The sequence below is a fragment of the Adiantum capillus-veneris genome, chromosome 24 (genome assembly GCF_014529385.1).
Source record: "Adiantum capillus-veneris isolate H3 chromosome 24, ASM1452938v2, whole genome shotgun sequence".
NCBI lineage: Eukaryota > Viridiplantae > Streptophyta > Polypodiopsida > Polypodiales > Pteridaceae > Adiantum > Adiantum capillus-veneris.
The window spans coordinates 115,161,694-115,189,175 of NC_140954.1; the positions used below are offsets into that span (position 1 = coordinate 115,161,694).

The 27,482-nt window shown below is 42.1% G+C and overlaps 2 protein-coding genes and 1 pseudogene across 2 annotated transcripts; 2 read left to right on the plus strand and 1 right to left on the minus strand.

The window, feature by feature from the left end:
• The first annotated feature begins 2,280 nt into the window (after nt 1–2,280).
• On the plus strand, nt 2,281–6,322 carry LOC147426989 (uncharacterized; annotated as a pseudogene).
• Nucleotides 6,323–12,129: 5,807 nt separating this feature from the next.
• On the plus strand, nt 12,130–12,799 carry LOC147426990 (uncharacterized). The gene has a single exon (XM_086498652.1). The coding sequence runs from the start codon at nt 12,219–12,221 to the stop codon at nt 12,600–12,602; it is 384 nt and encodes a 127-aa protein (XP_086354778.1). The 5' UTR covers nt 12,130–12,218; the 3' UTR covers nt 12,603–12,799.
• Nucleotides 12,800–13,827: 1,028 nt separating this feature from the next.
• LOC147426991 (uncharacterized) lies at nt 13,828–16,511 on the minus strand. The gene is made up of 6 exons (XM_086498653.1): nt 16,270–16,511; nt 16,150–16,189; nt 15,817–16,014; nt 15,412–15,473; nt 15,219–15,276; nt 13,828–14,662 (listed from the first exon to the last, which is right to left on the minus strand). Exons 1-6 carry the CDS (start codon nt 16,494–16,496, stop codon nt 14,303–14,305), a joined length of 945 nt encoding a protein of 314 aa, XP_086354779.1. The 5' UTR covers nt 16,497–16,511; the 3' UTR covers nt 13,828–14,302.
• Between the last annotated feature and the right edge of the window lie 10,971 nt (nt 16,512–27,482).

Below are 27,482 nucleotides of genomic sequence, written 5' to 3' on the forward strand. Positions count from 1 at the left end.
ATGCTGAGCATCAGACATAGACCAAAAGCATCAGCACAAATGTGAAAACTGTGTACAACAACACCAATAAAAAGTTACAATGGCTGGGATAATAGCTAAGTTATGTAGTCACTCACTAGACCTTCTGATAACAAAAAATATATGAGATGTGAGGATCAGACATAGACCAGAAGCATTAGATCTAGAGCAAAAGGATCATAACATTTTTGAAAACTATGTACAACAACAACAATAAAAAGTTACAACGGATGGGATAATTGCCGAGTATGGTAGTCGCTTCACCCAAACATCAAACATAGACCAAAAGGATCAAAAAACTGTCAAAACTATGTACAACAACCCCTATAAAATGTTACAATGACGGGGATAATAGCTAAGTTATGGCAATCGCTTCACAAAAAACATCTTGTTTTTATAAAATTGAGTAAGGAACAAGTAAGAGGAAACCCCCTTTTACATACTTCCATGCCAAGCTGCTTACTTCCATGCCAAGCTGTTGATGTGAAACCACTCACTTTAATATTTCATGATCCTTCATCGTTGTTAGCACAAGCAGGACATTAAGGGAGTTCTCATCTTGTCCCTCAATCAATACATGCACTCATAAATTGAGTTTCTCTAAAAACTGCACGGTTCTAGAAAAACAGCCTTGCACAAGGGCCTTGTTGACCAGTTATTCTAGCCTGCAAGTCTAAGAAAGCCAGCAAAAAAACCTCCTTGCAATAAAACAATTAGCATTTTATTGACGTACAAAATCAAAAAAGTACATGTATGTATAGGTACACTTTGAAAATCAACAAAACGCCAAATGTTGAAGCAATTTTCTCTCCATATGTCACAATAATCTAAGCAGCAAGTCCTCTATAAACTTGTTCATATTGCACACAGAAACAAGCACGGATTGTTCACGAACACTAAAAACAGCATGATCCCTCCTTTCCACGATAAGTGACTCTCCCTTGCAACCTATCATGCTAGCCCACAGAGTGAAAATAGTCCCTACGAGAAGCCTTCTGCAAAAAAGGGCTCCCTTCTCTCAAAAATCATGCTACAACAAGCACGCCAGACAATCCTTCTTCGTGCCTCATATCCCATGTGACGAATCTGGCAAGGTAACCCATGCTAGTATTCTGCAGGTACAGTTAACAAAAAGTTAAAAGAATTATTAGAGGCATGCTCCGATTGATAAACTAGTACCCCGTATTCGCCACCTATTGTTCAAAATATATACCACTAATTTGTAGGTACAATCAACATAATGATTTATAGGTTGGCAACATAAATGTTCTACAAAGAAAATTTCAATATAGTGCATAACATCTTTTTCCATTCACGTTTAAAACTCAATCGGTCTACACACTAGACAATAGTCAATGCACAATCACACAATCCTATGTGATGCCTTTGCATGGAAGGGTTACGGTTACAATGGCCTCTAGCCTATAAAACTTATGGCCCAATTTTTTCAGGAACACACTCTTGTATAGATTTTAAGAATCGATGTCAATACCAACACCAGCCCCATGTGAAAACCTCATAACATAGCCACATTGATCTCATGCCATAGCATACACCATTGCCATTTCCAATGGTGGCAAAGAAGGTTTTGTCTATCGCATCAAAGACTATGCGCCCCGTAGCATTTATGTGTTGCGCCAAGCAAATGTATAGTGCATAGGGAATTGGATGCAGATAACGGACCTTGCAATGTTATCGAGATGAAGTCGTGCTTGTGTAGTTGAAACTTCCACTGTTGTGAATATAAGTCCTCTCTATCAGACACAAAATAAGACTCAAGACAGATATAAAAGATACAGGATATTGATTCAGCTTAAAGCAAAGCAGATCTAACTTTATGTTCTATGTCAAGGGTCCACCACAAAAAGAGTTATGGTTGCTTTTCTAGAAGCATCTTGCGAAACGTACTTGTCGTCGAACCCAAATGGGTCCTCCAACCAAGTTCTAATGTTACATTTTCTGAGTGACTTCACTGTTAAAGGGCTCAAGGCTCTATTTCATAGCCCACTCTCTTCTTAGTGTTTTTTATTTGAGTTTGTTCCCATCCTACGAACACGTCCTTCACCATCGTCCTCTTATAGTTATGTGCTAACACTCTACGCCTACTAGTGTTTGAGGTCCAAGGTATTAGCCCAAATGACAATGTATTGATCGATTTCCTTTTTTATAACTACTTAGAAAATGGTGGTATGCATCTTATTAAACATCTCTATACACTAAATTGTTATAGCCAGTGCTATCGTATAGAAGCCGTTTGTCTCGCATGTTTTCTCTAATCACATGTCATTATGCACTGAGATACATCCCTTCCTCTCCTGTGTGTGTGTGTGTGTGTGTGTGTGTGTGTGTGAGTGAGTGAGTGAGAGAGAGAGAGAGAGAGAGAGAGAGAGAGAGGCCAACTAATGAAATTAAAGATGTTGGACGGCCAGTTGGTATTGCAATTTCAAGGCATCAATCGGGCACTGGTGGAGGCGATGTTCGATACTAAGTGACTGGCAGCACATCAACTATCTGCCTATGCAAGCTTTTGAAAAGAGAGCTGAAAGAAGTGGAAGCTGTATTTCACAAAAAATGCGCTACTGGTAACAAGTTTAACGACATGAGCTCCAATACGATTGATACAAAGACTCTTCCATTTGAGAATAGCTTGTTCTAGTCTTTGTTGGGACTGAGTACAGTCCAGCAGCAACGCTGATTTATCGCAGGTTTTTACGAGCAGGTTTGGGTGGGCGGAGATATATACTCTCATGCCCCTTTGTGATGTGTTTTATTACCCATAGTGGGTTGCGGTTCGGATCAGGTTATATGCAGCAGGGCTGAGTTTTGCAAGGTTTTTGCGGACTGGTTTTGGGTTAGTTCTATAGACCAGCAGGGTGTTTTTATTATAGGTATTTGCAAGTAGGTGTTGCGCAACAAGTTGGTGGTCCCTTGGCTTGTTCTGTTCTTTTTTTGGGCTGAGTACATTCTAGGGTAAAGGAGCCAGTTTAGGTACAGTTATAAAGCAGGGGCAGTTTAGGGAAATTCAAATTGTAATGCTTCAATTTTACATTTGTGCTCAATGATTTTCTTTGAAATGGGTATCAAATTGTAGCGCTCGTGAAGATCTACTCACACATCTATCCATTCCCATCCTCTATTTGCATTATCTTAACAATATATTAGCTTCAAGTTATAGGCGTACTTGTATTGGTCACGTCTTTTTACTGGCTCCTCTACCCTAGCAACAAGGCCAATTTTAACAAGGCCAATTTTTACAAGCAGGTTTGGGTGGGCGGAGGCATACTCTCTCTCACTCCTTGGCTACTACACCAACAACAAAGTATCCCATTTTTCTGCTGCATACCTTCATGTACCCCACTACACCATGAGCATGAATTGAGTCACCTCGTCCCATTGAGCACACATCCATACACACATGACACTCACCTCTCACGCTCTCACGCACATTTTTTTCACACACAACCGTGATTGTTGCAAGGAGCCAAAGAGTGATGTATGTGAGGTACTCTGCTCAGCTAGCTCACAACACTCTTACTACACACAGACACAGAGACACATCCACTGACACACACACCCACACATACTCACTCGCCATACCTCTTGCAGACACTTACATGCACACGCTATTTGTCAAGTTTTCCCTACAACACAGACACACACCATGTCTATCGTATGTGCGAGGCGTTCATTTTCGTCATCCTCTTCTCGTTGTTCGCCAGGTCAAATGCAGCAGACTCTGAGGCGCACATGCTCATGAACTTCAAAAATGAGCTTGAGGATGCAACGTCCTTGAGGAACTGGGCCTCCGACCATTTCACTCCATGTTTGTGGATTGGCGTGTCATGTGCACAAGATGGCCAAGTCACTTCTCTCTCTTTGGCCAACATGAACCTTAAGGGCAACATACCTATGGGCGTTCGAGAATTGAAGAGCCTGAAGCATCTCGATCGCAGCTTCAATGCCATCTCCGTTCGTCTGCCTCTACAAATAGGGAATGTGCATGAGTTGGATCTTGCACGAAAACCTCCTAGTTGGTATCCTGCCTTCTGAGTTGGGCTCTTTGTCAAAGTCGCAGGTGCTTGACCTTGGCAATAATCAGCTATCAGGATCAGTTCCTTCGTCACTCGGAAACCTTGCTAACTTGAGCCACATTTTTCTGAATGAGAATGCCTTGTCAGGTGGAATTCCTCCTAAAATGGGGAAGCTTAAGGTCCTTGCAACCTGCATGGACCTTTCTGGAAGTAATCTCTTGGGCAGTTGCCGCCAGAGTTAGGCTCTCTTGCAAGCCTAGTGTATATGGACCTTGATAGCAATGCTCTCACAGCCCCCCTGCCACCAGAGTTGGGAAATCTAACTGCTCCCATAAACTTGCGGCTCAGGCAAAACTTGTTCAGCGGCGCATTGCCTAAAGAAATAGGAAGCTTGAGCAGTTTAGCAAACCTCTACATGGCTTCATGTCAACTCTCGAGGTCCTTGCCGACAGAGATTGGCAATTTGCAGGCATTGACAAACATGGATTTCACTCACAGTCTCCTATCCGGCCCTATTCCAGCGTCCATCGGGCACCTCAAAAACTTAACCACTCTCATCATGCCCTACAATCTTTTCAATGGGTCTCTTCCGGTTTCCATAGTCTGCAAATTGTGGAGCTCTCTTTCAATCAGCTTTCACGTCTTCTTCTGGAGGAGCTTGCAAACCTTCAGCTTTAGGGAATAACCATTTCAATGGGCCATTACCATCTTGGCTGGGCAGCTGGACAAGGGTAACTTCTCTCTTGTTGGCACACTTTAGGCTTGGATGGTAATAAACTCTCAAGCTCTGTACCTGGTGAGGTCTGCAATCGGGAACCTACCTGGGCTAGATTGCTTTGTTTTGTCGCATAATCAGCTGGATGGAACAATTCCAGACAAGATATGCTCTTTTACTACAGAATTTAACATGCCAGACTCCATGTTCACCGAGCACTTTAGAGGTATTGGATCTCTCTTACAATGTGGCAGCATACCTCCTCAAATTGGCAAATGCTGAGTGGCAGCATTCTGGGGGAGCTTTCTGCCCTCCATAATCTTACTATTCTGGACCTCTTGCAGAATGGTTTGGTTGGCAATATCTCTCCCTGTTTGGGAGAATTAGGCAGGTTGCAAGGCCTGAACCTGGGCCACAACAAGCTCACCGGCCAAATCCCTGCAGAGCTCGGTAAAATACGCGGCCTGGTGAAGCTCAATGTTTCCCACAATGAGCTCTCTGGACAGCTGCCTATTCCTTTGGGATTTCTTTCAGAATTAGCACATCTGGATGTAAGCCATAACCAATGACCATCTGACAGGGGAAATCCCTTCTGAGTATGCGAAGATGGTGTCCATGGTGGGCTTCCATGTCAACAATAATAGCCTAACAAGAGGCATTTCCAGCTTTTTCATAGGTAGCTTCTTATGGAATCAAGCACAATCTCTAGATTTCAGCAGCAACTATTTTGATGGTGTCATTCCCAAGAGTTTGGGAAAACCTTTCCAGCCTACTTGGATTTGCACAGCAATCAATTTCATGGCTGGATTCCAACGGAGTTGGTTGGTCTCTTTCAAGCGGCTTATCTAGATTTTTCTGACGACCACTTATCAGGTAGAATTCCAGATGAGCTCTGTGAATTAGATGGGCTTAATTTCCTCAATCTGTCTCGAAGGAGAGGTTCCGACATTTCACAGCTATGCCAAATATTCCTCTGGTTCTTTTCTGATAAAGGATGCTCTCTGTGGTAGTGAACAACTACAGTCAATCAGCGGGTTGAATTTTCCGTCACTATGAAATAATGGCTGCCTTCTTGCGCTCATTGACCACCACATCAGAAGGCATGCACCTGTGCATGATCAGTGGGCTGCCTTCTTGCGCTTATCCATCACCTCATCAGGAGGCACGCAGCTCAGGGAGCGATTCCCACAAGAAGTTTTGGACAATAATTCTCACATTGTGACTTACAGCTAGGTACTAGGTACGATTGGGGGCAGGACGGAACGAAATTGAACGTGGGAGTTGAGAGACCCATCCAGTTGAGAGAGCCATCCGTACTTTTGTGAGTGATTCACCAAGTCTGTGGGCGGGGACACCTCGGGATGGCCGTCAAGGGATCTACGGCGAGGGCAATTTATCGGCGTGGCGGAGGGCTTTGGGCCGTTGGATCAACGCAGGGGGGGACAGATTTTTATATTACTAGCCGTGACAGGTGGGTTGGATAGGGAGTGGGAGGCAGTGCTCGAAAAAAAACTTTTGTCCAAAAACTTGGCAAACCTACATATGTGAAACAACAGAGGTAAATTGACAAAAGTTGAAGGTTTTCACACCAAATTACACTAATTTTTTCAAAATTTTGTAGGCTTTCCCTCTAAATCTAAAATTTAGAGGTAAATTTCAAAAATTGTAGGTGGGAATACACTAAACCTAGGTTTTTTTCGAGCACTGGGGGAGGTCAGGGGTTTGCATCGCGATGCAATGGCAGGGAGCTTGAATTTTTTGTCAGCATGGGGAGAATGGATCTCTCAGGCGTGTCGCATGGGTATTGCACGTAGGATCTTTTGCACTGTTTACTTGGTGAGCCCAAGGCTGAACGCAGCAGCCACCACTTGGCATTAGATTTAAATTTTATAAAAACATCGCTGCAAAACTTCACCGTGAAAAGCTACCAGGTGAATAAAATAAAAAGCGCACTCTGCGTTGTAGCTATGTTGCAGTCGCAGATCATCAAGCTGAAGGGTACGTCGGATGCTTCCTAACGTGATGAGCCCTCAGATATTTCATGCGATCAACCCATGGTAGAGCTCTGTTCTAGTGCTACTGAAACAGAAGATATTAGATTTCTATCAATGATCAGTTGGCATAGCCTTACCAAGCCCGTTCAGCACATTTTTCTACTGATGCTATCAAGCTGTTGGCGATGCAGACAGGCAGAGGCAGAAGAAATTGAGCGAGTAAATGTCAAAGTGGACATGAGGGCAGAAAAGCTTAGCAGGATCGATCACACCAAAGCTTCTGATGGTTATCCTCAAGTAATTATAAGCCAATGGCTTCAGTGCTAACTGCTTTCGCTTTTAGCAAAGTGTGTGAGGGGATTAGTGGCAGACAGGCTCAATGTCGAAGGGAAGGCATTGGGGAATATTGCCACAAGTGCAAGTCATGGTCTGATGAGCCGTTGGCTTCAGTCGCACTCCTCGTTCAACTCTGTTGATAGCCTATCTAAAAATTTGATGAGGCAAGCATTTTGGAACTATTTGCAGACAAACAGAAACATCTCTCATGACCAATTCAACGGAGAATATGGTGTCCGCGGGAGTTGATTAATGTGTAGCTCCAAGGAGATGCAACAGCATTGCAGTGGAAGTCAAGTAGTAAATCATGCAGGTGCCTACGCTGCTGATCAGGATCAAAAAAATCGTCAAAGAGTAGAAGCGGAAACTAATTCTTTTTTCCACACAAAGAGATTTGATGTTGGAGAAGCTGACGAACACAGACTGCGGAGTAATGGCGATTCTGGAGACAAGCATACCAATATGTCAGCACCTATTAGCCTCCAGGAGCAGTTCACTGCTGTCCATTCAACAACTAGGTGGGATAGCAGAAACTCTATAGACAATATGGCCAATATTGCGGCATGTAAAGAGCTTCTCTTGCTAATAACCATGATTCAAGAATAGAGGGAATTGACTTAAAACGATGATTCTAAGTAGGAGAAATCTTATGTGCACAAATCTGATGCCTATCCTACTATACAACATGCAAGCAGTTTGAGCAACGTAGCTCCAAATCGATAAGGATTTTGAGAAAAAATTCTTCTGCAAAGTTAAAGAGCACAAAAAATTAGCCATGAAGTATGTTGATCCGCCTAAATGGACACCTTTTGATAGACAAAAACAGACCTACAAAAACGAGCTGAAGTTTTTTCTGTGTTTTTGTCTGCTTCCCTACCAACAAGCTCCAATGGTGCCCTCCAATCCTCAAGCTCTGATACAATTCAAGTATGCGGGGGAAAGCGTGCGTGTTTGTGTGAAGCAATGGAGAAGAGAGAAGAAGAGGAGACATAGCTTATGGACTCCTATCACAATGGTGTATCTAGGGTTATGAGTCCTTTTTGTTTTATGTAGAAAGAATGGTAAGTGTTAGTTCCCGATTAGTATTCGATCGCCCAACACTGAGGCATGACACATTAGGCTTTACCACTCCAACAAGACTCTTGGGTTGGTAGTCCATTGTCCCAAAAAGTGGATGTCTACTCGCTTAGTCTAGAGCTATCACATATTCATATGGAATCAAGTTCATGTGTATCTTTTGTACTAAATGTTGTTCTCTTTGATGTGGTGTACAGATTTTGCAAAATGCCAATTTCACATTGAGCCTCTGCTTGCTGCATTAGCTTATATGGAATTTTCTCCTAGTAATTCCCAATTTGCGGTGGTAACACTAGCTGTGATGTCGATGTGACACAGAGGAGCTGCACTATAAGCTGGTTTGCCTTCAAGATAATCTGTAGGTACTCGAGTTGCACGATAACGACAAGTCTACTTGTTCTTGGATTTTTTTGACAACTTGGAAAACACCAAATTGATTGTGATATCATGGATTCCAATTGTCTGCAATAAGGCGACAGATGCCAAATTTGTATGTGTGTTGTCCACGCTCTTATACCAGACGTCTTTTTTGGAAAGGTTGCAAACACCACACCCTTTGCAGATGGTGATGTTTGTGCCATGATATTGCATTCCTCTTTTCAAACTTCATAAACACTATGAACATTGAACCATGAAGAAGCAGTAGGGTAGAGCATTTGTTCAGTCATTATTGGAGAAAGATATGCCCATTTTAAAGACTAGACATAAGAAAAAAGCCTAAACATAGTGTTTCAAAGAGGTCAAAATTTTTAAGACATTGTTGAAGAAAGATACACCCATTCAAAGAGGGGACATAGCCACTGCTCGGGGTGCATGGCAAGACGTTCAGCTCAGAGTCTAAATTTGAGTCTAATTCTGCAAGCGTCTTCCATGGTGAGGGACTCTTCCGAAGGTAGTCATTATTAATTATGTTTTGTATGACTTCAATTTCAACAGAGGTGCATGAAGCTATTATTGTAATGGTATAGAACTGTTTGCAGAATGTGCGGGGTCGGTTGATGAGCGATGCAATTGCATACACGTTTGCCGATTTCCTCCAAGGGCATGGTGATTTGCTATCCAAGAGTTCAGCTCCTTGCCATGGTCTAACATTGTGCTCTTTGCACTTGCAAACACTAGTTGGCCTTCTCTCAAATGAGGGTTGAAGGGTCAAGGTCATTGTGGATAACAGTGTTGTAAGCGCCAAAGCTTGCATCAGTGCATGAATCAAAGATGATGCATGGTTCATAGTAAGCTTGCATTGCCATATCTTGAGTTTAGTTGGTTCCTTACTGCCTTCCTTACCTTGAGCTACCAAAACTTTGTTGAGGCTTCCGTAAGGTGCAGGTACACACTTCATTATATTGCCAAGGGAAGGCCCATTGAAATAAGGGAATATAAGTACCCATGGTGATTGACGTCTTTTGTGATTGAGAGCAGTATTGTGCGTGTCCTTGGACACACTCGTCAATAACCATGGGTGGTGGAGGTCAATACTGCTCTCAATCACAAAAGACTTAAACTATTCCTTTGTCTGACCTTTGAATTCCTTCCAGCAGTACATGTTTCCTTCCACACTGGATAGCTTCGAACGGAATGCCCGATGTGACAAAGCACAATGAGGTCATCAAATTTTTAAAAGATATGCACTAGACATGCAAATGTTGCTTTCTCCAACAATCTCCTTCCGCAACTTCTTACTAAAGAAGGTTTGTGTGTCAGTGTTCCTTGCCCAGTTTCATTTTTCTCTCTCAATCTCCCATCAATTATAACAATGCTATAATTTTCCCACGTCTATGCCTTCACGCAAGTCGCCTCGTAGGTCTACAACACACTTCAGCATGTCACCAATGATATTGAAGACAAAGTGTCGTATAGTCCCCTTTAGATAGCAAAGGCTGCATTCATCGTTCATCTCCCAAAGTTAAAGCTATATCATCCATTGTAAGGGTATCCACTATCCACACTAAATAGGTGCACACTCATTTCTTCACCTTTAGTGCTTGTTCTCGATTCATTCTACCTACAAGCAATGAAATTGTTTTTTCAATGTGATGTTGTAATCATTTTTTACTTCAAAATTTAAAAGTGAAATTAGAATTGCTTTAGCAAAGATGAAAACTTTATGGTTACTGAAAAGGGAAACAAAATCAAATAAACAGTATGACCAAACACATTTTGCTTATGATGTCAAGCAAAATATAAAATCAATAAGAAACTCGGAAGGACAACAAGTCTCTACATATGACCTAGTCACTTGCATTGCATGGCATTACAAGCCAAGCGAAACAACTGATGGCGAGCGTATTCATAATAGGTTGGCAATCCAGGTAGTTTTTTGTGTGAGCATGACAAAATCTGCAGATGAAATGACAACCGATGTCAAATAACATGTAACGAGCTTTAACAAACGTACTTGATGATATCAAAGTGTGCATGATTTGATATTTGAAAATGAACTAATAGTTTCCCTCAAGATTTTCAGCCGCGTACACAGTTGATTCCGAACATCTATGTTTTGTGAGGCAAATTGTTGAGCATTGTTTATGAATCCAACGATGCCACTTACAGTTGAGAGGACGATCAATGCTAAAGGGATATAGAACATGTGAATGGGAGGCCATGGCATTTGCAACCGAAAAGACTGTTGATGTCAAAGCAATACGATTTATGTAAATTTAAAAGCCCTTCCAATCAATCATATGACAGAAATGAATTCAAATATAGAGTTTAATAGTGACGTGCACCATTGTTGAGCAACAGACATAGAAAAGCGAACCCTCATCTTGCAGTGACAAACATGAACTAGTAAACAGTTGATGGTCAATCTACACCTCTAGACAATAGCAAACTTTGCGGGAAAATGGCTTAGTTAAAAATAAAATACGCGTTAGGAGCTCATCGATCAACAGAGTTATTAATTGTTAATGTAAAAATTATGCATTCACACACGTTGTGGGCGCATAATGCTTGTGTATTGTAGAAACACCGCGTGCGTAGAATGTGGCCACATGATATAGTTCTTTTCTCCAAATTGATCTTAGACAATCAAGGTTAGCTTGTGCCCTACAACTGATGTACCATATAGGTGCGCCATCCCGGTTTGCTCAAACACGCTCAAAAACTTCATATCCTGGAGTGTCGGCCGTGCAAGGTCAATCCTCTTCGGGTGCCTATGTGTGACATGCCTCATGACTGCCATGGGATCCATGTAGGAGAAGTGCACGCACTAAAGCAAAGACGAGCGGCATCGTCAAATTTTGAAAAAGTAAACTCGGTTAGATTTTGTAAACTCGGACATCCAGAGAGTAAACTCAGACAAGCATAAGTAAATGCGAACACCTATTTTTATAGAAATGCCTACACGCGCCTGGTTAGGGCAAGGGGCTACCACAGCTCCCATCTAAGTTCGAATCCGGGGTTGGCACCCGCCGCCAAAATTTTGGTCGTCGTTCGATCTCCTTGAGATGACCGCCCTCAACCGTCCGTTGTCGATCCCATGGCTAGGGGGTCATTTAAGACCCCGAACCATTTAGTCACGAGGCGTGATAGGGCTAAGAGTTGGGTCGTGCCCGTGCTAATGGGGGGAACGGGGCAAGGCTGCAGACCAGGTAGCACCGCTGTGGTGAGTTTGTGGAAGCGATTATGCAGGAGTGGATGACGACGACGTGAAGGCTTGTGATTGGAAGGCTGCAGCCTACGAAACAGGAGATGAAAGGGCTTGTGAAAATATAGCTTATTATCTACCTTTTACGAAGTGCTACCAGGGTTATCTTTTGCATTCGACAATTCTGGAGTGTTCTCCTCGTCCCCCCATTCCCCCCGTTAACCCTCGGTGCGACTCTACTCTAAGGCCTTTCTTACGTAGTTACTAGTTGTAGTTACTAGTTCGCCTTACAAAGCAAGTGGTATCTCGCCAACGAGAAACCAAGCTAACGGTTTTGGTGGCCAGCAGAGTGAGAGGGACTTGAGCGCCCATAAAAAGCAGCGTGGAAGACTCTCTGTAACTCTATACTCTCTCTCTCATACACACACGCTCACGCACACACACACACCCTCGTCCTCACGATGTGCCAAGGCGTGTTTCCTTCTGCCTTCAATCCTTGCGATTGCCCCAGATCTGAGTTGCTGCCATATCCTCCTCCCTGCAAGCAGCAGCAGTATGCCAAGCACCCATCTGAAGGAGGCCATGCAGACTTGATGAAGAAAGTGCACCACGGCTCTATCTATGCTTCCTCGCTTTTTGCCAAATGGGTCACGCCAACAGCTCCTCCCCATCCTCATGTCCATCCTCATCCCAATCAAGCCCAACAAGCAACCCCACTCGGTAAGCCGCACATACTCCAGCACGATCACCAACCTAATCAACCAGACAGCAAGCAGATTGGATCCACCTCTAGCCCGCTGGACAGACCACACCTTGTTCATGCCTTCTTCTTTGACTCCACATGATCAATGGTGAACAGGTTGTGGACGCGATATAAACATGTTCATGTAAGTAGCCCAGCGTCATTGTGTCACATCTTCAACCAGCTTGTGCTGCAATGTAGTGGCGACATTGCACCCTCAAACTGCATTCTGAACCCTGTTTCAGAGATTATACATGCTGTGTAATGAAATCCTCTTTTAAGAGTAAATGATACCACAAACTGTTGTTTTACAATGGTAACGAAATATGCTCACTGTGTGGGTGTTTGCTGTCTTCTACCCTCCATATAACATACAACCGGTCCCAATCATAGTCTTGGTTCTAATGGATTTTTCCCCAAGTTAACATAAATTATCTGCAAGGTGTTGCTATTGGATTTGAGGAAGACAATGCCAATACTAAGCTTAGTATTATGATCATATTCTGGTAGGAATTTTAAAGCATACCAAGGCTTGGGTCAATGCATAAGTAAGTTATACACATCCCCACCATTGTGCTCTGACATGGTAGAGGGGCCAGATAGAGTACACATTAGGGTTCTAGCACTGAATTACCCAAATGTTGGTAGACTTCGTCTAAGAACACTAATGAATAAGGACATGATGCTGCCCCAAGATGTTACGAACGTCATTTTCCCTCCAACTAGTCCTGAATGAGGTCAAGCTGATTTTCACCCATTCTTTCCTTTATTGCAAGGAAGGTGAAGGCAAAACTCGAATTTGACTACAAGTTGTAAAAGTGCTTGGGATAAAGTTTCCTATCTTTAAATTGGCCCCCCTACCATAGATTCACTTCTGATGATGAATTGAAAAGCTTGTAATATAATTAACTTGTGTAGATTCTTTGATTGGACTCAATCGTTTGAGTAAATACTTTGTTGACTATATACTCCACAATGGCGGCAAAGAAGAGAGCCCAACATGTTTACTCGGTCTGCTACACATGCCATGACGGATGTAAAAGAAACCCAGACAAGCAAGGTTACACAATTCAAGGCAAAGATGACTTTGAGGCGGTGTTAATCCAGAAATTACAGACAAAACAGGTTTCAGACAGGTATTACTGTAGTTCCGACCACATCAGCTACTTTGAAGTGGGCAGCAGAGACAGAACACATCCAGCAAGTGGCTCATGTAGTCCTCATTTACTTAGGAGCCACGTCAATGTAAGCTAGTAGTATCAGGACAAATCTGACAAGGATATGAACCTAAACAGCAAGCAAAATCTTTCCAAACATAAGAAAGTAAATCCCAAAAGATCTTCCAATGACCACATTTTTCAGACTTGATGGTGCAAATCCCCTGCACACAGATTTGGCTGTCCACATGACAGCAGTCATCCATGGTGCATGCGTCTACAATTTACTCCAGTATATATTCAGAAATTGACCTTAGCAAAAGTAAAGCCATAATTCTCAGATACAATTACCAAACTCAATCATGAGAATGAGCTAAAGCTGAATAAAACAATGCTGCAAAAACCTCAATGGAAAACAGCTCTAATTATGTCCTGAGAGCAACTAGGGTCAGGAAAAAAGAAAGGTTTTCCTTTACAAGACAAATCCAGTAAAAGACTATACTGCTCAGAGTAACCTAATTGATTTGAGACTCCAAAAGGTTTCATCAAGTGATGTTGGTGCCACAGTTGAAATAATGCCACTTTTCACACAAGCACTAGGGGCTGAAACCTTTTAACTACATTCCCTTAACTTCTCCTGGCTTCTTCATTTTTTAAGCTTCTTCGGTGGTGATTCATCTTCGTCGTCGTCGTCCTCTTCGTCATCATCCTCTTCATCTTCATCGTCATCTGCCTCATCTTCATCGTCATCACCTTCTCCCTCTTCCCCCTCGCCTTCTGCACCTTCTTCATCATCATCACCTTCTTCATCATCCCCTTCATCATCGTCATCTCCTTCCTCATCATCATCGTCATCCTCATCCTCGTCGTCATCCTCCTCTTCATCATCCTCGTTCTTGGCAACCAGTAGCCACTCTGAAAAATGATGTCGAGAAACCCTACCAGCCAACTCAGGAGCTGGAATATGATTCAGGATGCTCGCTGTACATTTTTCTGATGCATTCTCCTACAAAATCAAGACAACCATTAGAGAGAAGTTCTTCATGAACTTAAGTCACGACGCTAGCAAACAGTGCCCTCAGCCAGTATGATATCATAAACCTTACCTACCACACATCGAGTGAAACCAGGATAGAAAGATACAACAAAAAGTCTCATAAGAAAATTTTATTAAAGTAAAAGCTATTGGATCATACTTGTGCTGCACAAATTCTGTTACGGTTGCAAACCAGCACACAGACAACTTTAAAACGTGCAGCAAGTTTAAAGCTGCTAAATACTAAACGCTGCATAAAGAGTATAAAATAACCCCCCCCCCCCCCCCCCCCCCGAAAAAAAGACACCTTCCACTAATGCTACAAAACCTAGCAGCGAATAAACTGCTGACTTGCAAGCTGTTCTGACAGCCCATTTGGTTTGGAGCAAGATACTCCACTCTACATAAGTTTCTGATTGTAAACAAATGGGGCTCACTTGAAAGAGAAAACAACCAAAATAGCCCCAGCAAAAAAACCAAGACTTCAACTCAAGCATCTGTTTGAAGCTTTAGGACACAAACTAACCTCATCGCTATCAGAGGAAATGCTGCCTGTTGTGCATTTCTGGATACCCTCGGTGTGCCTGCAGAAATTTGAAAAAGTGGATCTTTAACAAATCAGAACATTCTTTTTTTGACCACAACTAAGCCAGTTATTACTCCAACACAATTGATCAAGAAATGAAATTACAATGAGGGCCACAAGCTAGGCAGAAAACCTTGATTCACCATGATGGCGACAATTCGTCATACATGTCATGGTGCTCGTACCACAGCTACCCTGAGACAGATAATTACATAAGTTCATCGATCCTCTATGACGTTTTGTATCTTTTATTCTTGCTTAGATGCAGTCAACTTTTAAGATGCACAATCTTTCTCTCCAACAAATTAAGTACCGCTGATCTGAAGATATGTACATGCAAGGAGAGTAAAAACTCCAGCTTAATTGCGTCAAAATCAGGCAAAACAACTAAGAAACTGTGTACAAGCAAGAATATGAGATGACACGCACAACAACAAGCCAACAAGTTGGATGCTAAAAACGAAAACAGAAAATTTCAAGGACCATCCCTCAGCACAAAAGTACCAGTATGAGGAAGGAGAAATAGAGGAGCATGTACCTTTAGAACGCAACCACTTTGGACAAGCGTTAGCAACGCCTTGCTGCAAATGTCTGCCAGAAATGACTGAAGAACAACAGGGAGAAAGGCGTTTTGTAGAACCACTGTCTGTGTGTTAGGAGTGGCCATGGCTATGGAGACAGAAGAATGGATAAGTATGATAATCACATTGTAAAATTCAAGGGGAAAAACAAAAGCCTGCAACAAGGAAGGCTTAAAACCATAACATAAATTTGTAATGTGAAGAAGAAACCGAAGGCAGAAGAAACGCAGGTATTTACTGTGTCAAAGGAGCCTAACTTCCCACATCCAAGAGGAAGACTGAATTCTTACCAGAGTCTGAACACGGAGACAAACAGACGCTGATAGAAAACTGCCAATTACGAGGGAAAGGCCATGGAAAGCTTATATAAACAGAGCACGAAGAAGAAGGAAGGAGGTGAGCGTACTGACCTAGAAGAAAACCCTAGCCTGCTGAGAAGGAGGCTGGGGAGCGTGAAATGTAAGTCACCAGCGAGCAAGCGCGTCGTCCCGAGCTGAAGTCGAAGCAGTGAAAAGTAGGGTTTAGATTGGCAGGCCGGACCAGCGCAGCTCCACCGGACACATTCGACATCAGAACGAGAGAAGAGAGCTTCTCCACCGAAATTTGAAATCTTGGACGTTAGAAATGCTGCTATCATGTGTCAAATACGTGGACAAATCTATATAGGCCTATATATTCAAAGTTCAAACGTATATTGTTGGAAGAACCCCTCCTCCAAAGGCAGGTCAAAACCATTACTCTCATGGTACACAGGTGCAGCACCTAGGATTGCTAGCTCACCCAAGGTTTTATCACCTTCTGCACCATTGAAGCTGCCAACTTTAATTCATTGCAACTTGCAGTGTTCCTTCATTGCTCAGGTTATGTACGTGAAAATTGCAAGGTTGCTATATCATGTGTTGGTTGATTTTAAATGGACCTGAGAGTGTGATGGAGTTATTCACAAAGCCTGAAGCAGCTCTCGTAAGTGCTTCAATCTTCAAGTCACTGCAATGGTGGAACATATTTCATGTGCAAATAAAGATTCAAGCCCATTCGCCAAAAGGTGCATCTTGACTAGGGTTTATATAAGCTGCCATGGCCTAGTCGGTAGTTTAACCAAGTAGAGAAAAAATAACGACCATGGAGTAGGAAGAATTATCCATATACCATGAGGAAGTTGAGGCATACTTTGCTTGCAACAGACTTTGTCTTCTTTGTAGACCATCAAGCCTTGATATATGTGGTCAACAAATGCCAAGACAAGGGTAGGACTAGGGGGACATGGGAATGGCACAGCCGGCTAAGCATGAGTAGTTCAAGGGTCTCCTAAAGTTAGGTTAGGACGCATATAGAAGGGGTACAATTGGGTGGAGAAAAGAATGATTTAGTCCCTAGCCTTCACATTGGTAAGATTTTGGGGAAAGAGGGGGTCATGGAGGAGTTGCATGAAGCTTGCATGGGCATTCTCTCTCTCTCTCTCTCTCTCTCTCTCTCTCTCTCTCTCTCTCTCTCTCTCTCTCTCTCTCTCTCTCTTTGTGGCTCTCATAAAGCTTTCATGGCCCCCTTGAAAGAGGTTATGAGCCACGAGTGAAACAGCGCTTGCACACCCAAGGCAGTGAGGTCAGGTGCACAAAACAACGTTGTTGCAGCACCAAAAGGCTTTGCCCACGACTGTTGAACGTTTCTCACTTCACGAGCTCGGCCAATAGAGCATTGCACAGCATGTGGCAAGTCCTTCTTCCTATGTGTGCACTACCATGAGCAGCCAAGCCATAGCTTCTCTTTGGATCCACATGGTTAGGCACCCCTTAGGGTTATTAAGTGACCAAGTAGCCACAACCCCTTCAAGGGGCCACTCTCACTCGCAAGAAGAAGTTCAGATTCAACTCGCAATTTTTTTTGGCAAGCTAGTCGGAAACCAAGTCAAGATGCTTTCAAAAAATAGTAAGTGTTGAAATCCAAATGATTGAAAAAAAATTGCAAAATTATAACTGAGTCGAGCTTGCTCTTCGGTCCAACTTGATCAAATTTGAGATACAATCTTCCATATTCTTCGAACTTCATCAACTTTGTGTTGGGAACTGTTGAAAAGATTGTTGATTGCATGCATTGGCATGCAATGCACGCTTCCGCTACCAATTCTTGATTGAGATTTGTCTTAAGATTTCCATCAAAGGCCATCAAATGCGTTACAAGTTTTTTCAAGGCTTGTATTCATGTAAAATTTTCTCACTCAAGCCAAGGGCTTCTTTGGGGTGCTCGAATCGATAAGCATTGTTTCTTCCAACATCCTCTTATGATGCTAAGTTTCATTAATTTTCTCACAAACCATAGTTTCTTACAACATGTGTATCATGTCATCGGACCACGATGTTCCACATGATCAAAGGTTTGATTTTTGAAGATACTCCACAATCGGGGTCAAATGCATGTGAGTGCACAAACGCGGTGCGAGAGAGAGAGAGAGAGAGAGAGAGAGAGAGAGAGAGAGAGAGAGAGAGAGAGAGAACACACGATGTGGGTGGAGCAACTCACCACAAGGTGCTTTCTTAATGGCAATCCGCACTTGACGCACATAGACCAAGTGATCGTGCATAAACAAGTGCCAAAAAAGGTGCAATTTGGAACATTCATCAATGAGGAAACAATGCTCTCAAGAGAGCTCACTAGCACTCAAAAGTGCTCGCCGAAATACATGTACAATGTGCATCAACCATGCGCCATAACCATATGCAAATCCATCCGCAAAGATCATAAACTAAAGCACGAAATCGTTGCCAAAGTGTCCTATAAAACCTATGAAAGAAGCTCCACCTGTAATGCTAAGCTTTCTTGCCCAATCTACCCACTTCTTCTTCACCCAAATCTATCAAAAAACTCAAATCTCAAGCTTTGCACAAGCTGAAATTTCATCTTCAACCTCAGAATTTATGCACCTAACTTTGAGCACGTGTCATGCTTTCAAAAGTGCATTATACCAGCAAATCGGTGAGGAATTTGCACAAATTTTCCCTTGCAAAATTGTAGACTACGTAAAATAGAGGGGAACCATGGGTAGAAATTTTAAATTTGCATTCTATAAGAAGAAAAACGATCTGCAAAGCAATGCTACACACACGGTTTTTAGGGCAGCACCTTCACCTACATACTATCTTCCACATTGTCTTCTAAGCTTCCACAAGAGCATACATCGCTCTCAACTGAGCTCAACTAAGCTCAAAAGCTCCCATTGCATTCTCACAAAGCTCCCACCACCAAGAGTGAGCAAGCTATGGCCTCAGAGCTCTTGAAGCTACCATTGCCAAGATGTAGTTGTGATACTAGTTGCAAAGAGAGAGAGAGAGAGAGAGAGAGAGAGAGAGAGAGAGAGAGAGGGAGAACACAAGATGTTGGTGGAGTATTTCACCACAATGTATGAGAGAGCCCCTTATTCTTCTATATAGTAAAGAATAAAGTGTGTACATTGATAGGCGGTCGGACGTCTCTGGCATGTCCGGCCTGGGTAAGAGGCACATCGCCTTTACCCCAACAATGCAACTCTATCGTGCCAAACGAGCCTGACTTAGTTGATATGCACGACTTCGACGCGCTCTTCCAAAGGGCTCAATAAATTGAGACAAGTTTGACAGCCATAAATACAAACTTGACTACACTCAGCAAGATAGTTAACCATTTTATGAGGCCAAGAAGCAACCACATATTCCAAGGGCGGCCACTTAAGGCGCTCATGGAGGACAACGCTAATTACAATCTTTCCCTACAGTATATGATAACCCAAAAATTTTATCCTACTTGAAGGACTTGAAGCCCCTGATCTACAAAGGTGAAAAAAAAAAAAACAAAGACACAGTTAATACATTCTTGTATAAATGGATTGATGTTCAGCAGTTGTAGTCAACACCAAATGTTGCATGTTCCAAAGAGATGAGTCTAGCTTTGTAGGAAAGGCATACAATATTATGAAATATATGGATCTTGCATGGGCCTTGTAAGGTTTTGAGATTAGAGGCTAAATGGTAGTCATTAAGGGGAACAAAGGGAATGAGTATTTTATAGGTTTTTGTTACCATATACATGTGGTAGTGATGTGTGTGAACACACTTCGTACCGTCGGGGCATTTTTCCCTCTTAAGGAGGTTTTTTTCCCCGTGCATTGTATATACGCCCATCATTCTAGGGCTATCTATCTTTTCCATTGCACATTAAGTAATGCACTCTCGGTTGTGTGCCTCGAGCTTCCTCCGTCTTCTCCAAGCTGTGTGTGTTTTTGTAATGGAAATGGCCTACGAACTTTGAGAATAACAAAATAAAGAGAATTAGAGTGAGCATTTTTGTGAGTTTACTTTGAGAACATAGAGGGTGAACTTAATTGATGGTAGGAACATAAACATAGTACTTAATTAACTTAGCATGAACAATACTTTTGCAAGAGAGAGTAATAGAGAACATGACATGTAACATTTAATGCACTTATACCATGACATGTAACATTTAATGCACTAATAATGTGTGTATAGAGGAAATTGATAACAAAGTGAGCATTTCATTATGAACAAGTTCCTAATGAGCATAGAGAGAGTACTTAATTGAAAAAGCAACATAGCAATTTACACCTAGCTAATTTGGTATTGACAATACTTGAAAAGAGAGAGAAATAGAACAATTGACAACAATTGAGGACCGGATTTACATGGAGCCGGTCCCCCCCTATAAAGGCTTTTTATTATAGCTTCTCCCATCAAAGGAAATTTTTGTACAATACAATCTTTGTGTATCTTGATAAAACTAGTTGGTGTGATGAAGATGGAAACTTCATACACCAAATTATGCTTGAAAAACACACCTAGTGTCCCTAGCCTCAGTCCCAAGACCTCACACACCTTCCAAAATGGTGAGAGCTGGCAGGGAATGAGGATAGATTGAGAGGAAGAAGAGGTATCTTAGGAGAAAGAATTATTCTCCTCACATAATCACTCTAATAGCATAGCTTAACTTAGTAAGTAGCATGGTAGAGGAGATGAGCATTCCATTGAAGCTTGGGTCTTGGTTGGATTTGCATTCCATAGCCAAGAGTTGTCGGTGTAGGCCTCTACTTCTCAATGCTTGGAGAAGGAGATGGAGTTCTTCTTGCACACATGAGTTGTGTGTGTGTGTGTGTATGTAGCATTGTGTTAGTGTAAAATGCAGCCCCTTCTCTCATCTTGTCGACCCCTCTTGCTAAATGCTCATACTGGCCTCCGATGGCTCCTGTAAAGCTTAGCCATTCACAAATTAGAATCATAGTTGATAGCCTTTTGACAAGTGTCCCCCCTTTCCCCTTTTGTGAGAGCTTTAGGTATTTAATTAATTCATCTAAAGTCTCATTGGACCTTTTTGTCTTCTGGCCAACAAGAATCAAGCAAGCCATTGGGCTGCTGGATGCTCATTGGACCCCTTGGTAGATTGTCCAATAGTCTTCTAGGGAGCTTAATCTCTATTGGTTCTTTTATTAAGCATTTTTAAATCGATTAGACTAAATTTACTGTGACCTAATTCTCATTGGTCCACCTCTATGGACATCCAATAATATTTGAGGTGAGGTTGGGGGCAATTGGCCTAGGAGCTTGACATGTGTCCAGTATTCCCTTTGTGTAAAGGGGGAGCCTTGGTGTGTGTGTGTGTGTGTGTGTGTGTGTGTGTGTGTGTGTGTGTGTGTGTGTGTGTGTGTGTGTGTGTCTCATCCCCTACAATATGGGCTCGCCCCCTCCTTCCTAGGGATGTGGGAAGACTTTTTAGTCTTCCCATGACCATCAAATTTCCCTTTGCTTTGACCATTGGATAAAAGATTTAATTTTTGAAACCTTAGCCTATGGAAGTCTTAATGGAGCTGAACCTTAGGTCTTTTAAGCCCCATTGAAGCACATTGCTATTTTGCAGGCTGTCCCCCTTTGGATCCCTATTTTCCCTCCTTTGGATCCCTGACAGAGACCGGTCTGGCAGCCTTATCAATATTCTCGCTTTTACTCCCCTAGTACTTCCCTATATTAAATGATCAGTTTAACATGACAAAATCATTTGAGAGTATTAGAAATTAGTTTTTATGACATTACCTATCTCTTGAAATCATAGTCGTCCTCGACTATGAGGTAGAGAAGATAAAGCCTAGTCATTAGTCCGTATGCTAGCAGACAGAGGACCCCTATTTTATGCTATGACATTGTCCCAAAATGGATGACTAATCCATTTGGTGCTTGAAAGCGTTAGCTGTGGCAAGCATGTCTGCACATTAGTCCGTATCAATCTTCCATAGTAGAGTGACAAGCTCTACTTGGTGTTCGGGAGACATAGTCTCCACAAACATGATCCTAAGCATGCATGCTTATCAAAATTTGTGCACAATAAAGAAAAAGAGAGTCTTATAAGACAAAAACTTTGTTCATTTATACATATTTACAATTGCTTACTCTAGGGAATTATTGTAAGCATTGGCAAGGTTTAGGTTATCCTCTAATTGTATGTCTTGCATCCATCTAGCATCTTCAAAAGGATAATTTTTAAACTTGATAAGATATTGTCGGATAGTCTTACCGCCTCGTAATACCTTGTCTTCGTGTCAGAGAATGGATTCGGGTTGCAACACCTCTTCTTAGTTCTCGATCTCCGGTGGGTCTTCGATAATTGCTTCTTGAGGTGGATCTCCTTTGTAAGGTAATAATAGGCTCACGTGGAAAGCATTGTGCATGAGCCAATGGTTGGGAAACTTGGTTGATATGTCATCTCATTGATTGGCCTAAGAATCAGAAAGGGATCATATTACCTTTTTGCTAACTTAGCATAGTACTTTTGGTGTCCTGCAGAATTCTAGTTCGTTGTGTGCCTTAATCGAGCCTTGGGAAACTTAAGCAAGACCCAATCATTTTGTTCAAAGGCTAGGGCTCTTCTTGCTTATCAACAGCAGCCTTTTGCCTTTGTTGAGAGATGGATATAGCATCCTTAATCTTTAGGAAAGATTCTTGTAGGTCTGGGCTATATTCATCTGCAGCGAAGATCTTCCCATGTCCTTGAGTAGCAAGGGACTTTTTTATCTTCCCTCTATCACCTCAAAAGGTGCTTTTCCCATGGAAGTATGTACAATGTTATTGTAAGCATACTCCACTAAGGGTAAATACTTCTCCCATTGGGACTTTTGATCTACTTCTGTGACATAAGCTTTTAGTAGATCAAGAATGGTTAGGTTAGCTATTTCACTTTGGCCATCCGTTTGGGATGATAGGCTGAAGAGAAGTTTAGCCTTGTACCTAAATTCTCAAAGAGACCCTTCCAGAAATTACTGGTCATTCTAGGATCTCTATCTGACACTATGGGCATTGGCAAGCCGTGGTACTTGAAGATTTGTGATATAAAGAGGGTTGCCATTTGATGGGCTTTGATAGTCTTTTTGACAGGTATGAAATGTGCTTGTTTGCTAAACCTGTCTACTATTGTCCATATTCCTGTATTCCCATGGATAGACTTGGGCAATCCAAAGATAAAATCCATGGATATGCTCTCCCACTGTGAATTAGGGATTGGCAAACGTTGAAGCAATCTAGGTTGCTTCCCTCTATCAAATTTCGTCTTTTGGCATACCACACAATTTGAAACATACTCTTGTATGTTTGCTTTCATGGCAGGCGAATAGAAATATATTTCTATCCCTTTTAGGATAGACTGAATTCCTCTATACCCCGCATAAGGAGGAGCATGAGATTCATACATTACTTTCTCACGTAGCGAGTTACTAACGCATAGTCTATTGCCATAGAGAAGATAACCATCTTGTAGGGTAAATGGTTCTTCTTTCTTCCCTAGTGCAAGGGCTGAAATCACATCTCTAAAATCGGGATTAATAACGTACTCATCTATCATAGAAGATAGATCATTGTGAGTTGCTATGGAAACTGCATTCACTCTCGATTGTCTTGAGAGTGCATCAGCTACTCGATTATGCTTGCTAGCAATGTGAGCAATATGAAAATGAAATTGCGAAAGGAAATTTGCCCACCTCATTTGTTTGTTGGAGAGCTTGGTCTGCATCATGAAGTACTTAAGGCTTTGGTGATCCATCCGCAGAATGAAAGGAGTCCCCAATAAATAGTGCTTTCACGAGTCTAGAGCATGTAGAACTGCTAAGAGTTCCTCCTCATATATGCCTAGAGCTTGTTCAAGAGGGTCGAGCCTTCGACTTTCATAGGCTATGGCGTGCCCTTCTTAGAGCAAAACAGCTCCAAGGCAATCACCACAAGCGTCGCATTGAACCTCAAATGGCTTTGAGAGATCCAACAGTGTAAGCACATGTTGAGAGATAAGCTTTTCAAAAGCATTGTTCTCCTTGGTGGACCATATATACCTAACGTTTTTCTTTGTTAGGTCATGTAATGGTCCCGCGATTTGTGAGAACTTTTCTATGAAGCATCTATAGTATGCACACATGCCTATAAAGCTTCTTAGTTCATGTAGATTCCTTGGATTAGGCCATCCTTTTATTACCTCTAGCTTTGATGGATCCATTTGCATGCCATCTTGAGAGATAATGTGACCTAAATATTGAATCTCTTGTAAGAAAAAATCACTTTCTTTCGATCAATATAAAGTTTATTCTCTCGTAAAACTTGAAATATTACCTGGAGGTGTTGCTTGTGTTCATCTAGTCAAGCCAAAAGGCATGACAATGTACTCATAAAGACCAAACGTAGTGCGAAATGCAGTCTTTACAATGTTTTGATCAACTATTCTTATTTGATGGTAGCCACTTTTTAGGTCAATCCTATTGAAGTAGGTCGACCCTTGTAGCTTATCAAATAGGTCTTCTACCCATGGAATAGGAAACCTAGTATTGATAGTGATCCTATTTAGTGCTCTATAGTCGACACACATATAATATGTGCCATCTTTCTTTTGCACTAATAACACGGGTGAACAAAATGGAGATGGGCTAGGCCTAACCATGCCTTTCTCAACTAACTCATGCACTTGCCGCATAATCTCCTCTTTTTGAGCTTGGGAAACTCTATAAGGAGGTTTATTAGGCGGTAAACTTCCAGGAAGAAGTTCAATTGCATGGTCGTCATTGCCTCGTTTGGGAGGTAGTTCACAAGGGATATCGTCAATAAAAACATCTTGAAACCCCTGAGGAAATTGGATAACTCTAATTCCTTTTGATTGTTTATATTTCCTTTTGCTAAATCATATGGTTCATTTTGAGAATCTTTAACAAAAATCATGTACACGAAAATAGAGCTCTTTATTGACTTATTGAAAGCTTGCTTATATACAAGAGGTATGGTACTACCCAACTCCTTAGCATCTATGTACATATCTTTTTCCCTAACCTAAAGTAGATTTGCCTTTTAGGGAATTTAATATTGGCCATATGATCAAACCATGGTACCCCTAGGATTACATCCTCGTGCTTGAGAGCAAAGATAAAGAAATCCTCCTTCTCCACATAGCTTTATAAATGGAGCCTCAATTTCCCAATTAAGGGAGTGACTGAGGCTTCTTGCCCCTTGAAAGCACATCGGCACGTAAGACATCTCCCATCTCATAGGCTTGGATGCCTAGCTTGGTGGCCAACTCTATGGATATGAAATTGTGAGTAGAACCAGGGTCAAAGAGAATAAAAGCATCATGTTCTCTTACCTTTCCCCAAGCATGGCATAGAGGAGATCCTTTGTGATGAGCATCCTCTTCTTGAATTTCGACCAAGGTAGCTCTAGGAGGCTCATTACGTGTATTCTTGTGGGGGCAAGCACGATAGGCATGCCCTTGCTCCCCACACTTGAAACAACGGTTATCTTTCTGATAACACTCTAGCTCTTCAAGAGAGAGTTTATTTTTGCCTTTATAAATTCCCTTCTCCTTAGCTTTGTTGTTGTTGGCATTGCCTTTGGGAGACCTTTGGACATTGTCCTTCCCCTTAGGCTCGTTACGGTCCTTGTTTTTCGTGGGCTTAAGATTTCTCTTAGCCCCTTGTTGGAAATTGATTAGTGAAGCCACCATGGTATGGTGTATGACCGCAGATATGGTGCGTGGCCTTTGGGAGTTAACATACTCCGCCATATCCTCAGTTATTAAACCCGCACAGAATTGTTGTTTTTGCTCTCCAAAATCCATCTTTTTGAAGACAGTGGCTTTGAGATGTAAATCGAAAAACTTGTCTACATATTTGTGAATAGATTTGTAGGGAGAGAGCTTCAAGCTTTGCCATTCGGTGAGTACTTTGTCTTTGGCATTGGTAGCCAAAAACTACTTCATAATGGAAGGTCTTAAAGCTTTCCATATTCGTGGAGCTTCACCGTTTGCTCGTATGCTAGACCACCATTGCCTGGCGGACTTTTGAAAATGCATAGCTACATGGCATAGCTTATAGGACTCCGTGAAGCCTCATCTCCAAACACCGATCGAATTGTTGGATAAAGGCCAAGACTTTGTCCGTAGCACCAAAAGTGCCATCGTAGGTAAGGAAAGAGATGTTCTTTCCTCCCTCTTTAAACTTTTTGAGTTTGGAAGACCTCTTCTAGGCGGCATAGGGTTTCCTATGGCCTCTTCTTTTAGGTGGTTCAAGAGTTGCACCATCACTTTCTTCAGAAGAGGAAGAGTATGAGGAGGATGGAGAAGAGGATGACCTCTTTCTTGCCTTTTTCTTCCCTTGTTCCTCCTTGTCTGCACCATCGCTTTCTTCTGAAGAGAAAGAAGATGAAGAAGATGGAGAAGAGGGTGACCTCTTTCTCGCCTTTTTCTTCTCTTGTTTTCTCTCATCCCTCTTTGAATTATGGTGTAGAGAAGTATGCGATGGTCTTCTCCGTTTAGGGGGTGTTGGAGAGCATTTTGCCCGCCGTCTTCATGGAGCCATCTCCGCCGAGGTGGCAGGAGACTCACTTCTTTCTCGTTCTTTTGGTGGGATCTCTACCATTGAAACTTAAGTTCTCCTTTGGGAAGGAAATGCGTCATCGAGTAGTAGATTTTTGAGCCCTTTGTACGGATCCTCTTCTTCTTCCCTTATCGGAGAGAGTCCTCTTTTGGAAGTCTCACAAGGAGGCTTTCTAGGTACTCTCTCTTCTTGGTGGGGAGTTTGGAGAATACCATGGGTGCACAATTGTTGTAGCACTTCGCCTTGGAGGGATGGGTTTCTAGGTACTCTCTCTTGTTGGTGGGGAGTTTGGAGAATACCATGGGTGCACAATTTTTGTAGCACTTCACCTTGGAGGGATGGGTTGCCTAGGGCTTGTTGTAGCCTAGAAACAAGATAGTTTACAGGCATAGGGGCATCATTAGTTTCTCTTTCATTAGCAAAATCAAAGCTATCGACATTCATTTCAATCTCTTTTCCTTTGTCATCCATACTAGCAAATTTTAGGTGTAAAATTTTACTTCTACTTTGGCACTTCAAGCCCTAGTTGCTACTCCTCTTTACCTTCAAAGATAAGCACTCAAGCATCTATACCCCTGGCTAGAATATTATTAATTGCAAGGAATAGAACAGAGGGTTCAACAGACCCATGATAGCACCGGTTCATGTCAAGCTTCTAATAGCTTAATAATGATTAAGCCATAGGCAAGCCCCATAGGACTCCATTATTAAGACCATAGCTCTCAACGGTGTCCCTGTTAACTGCATAAA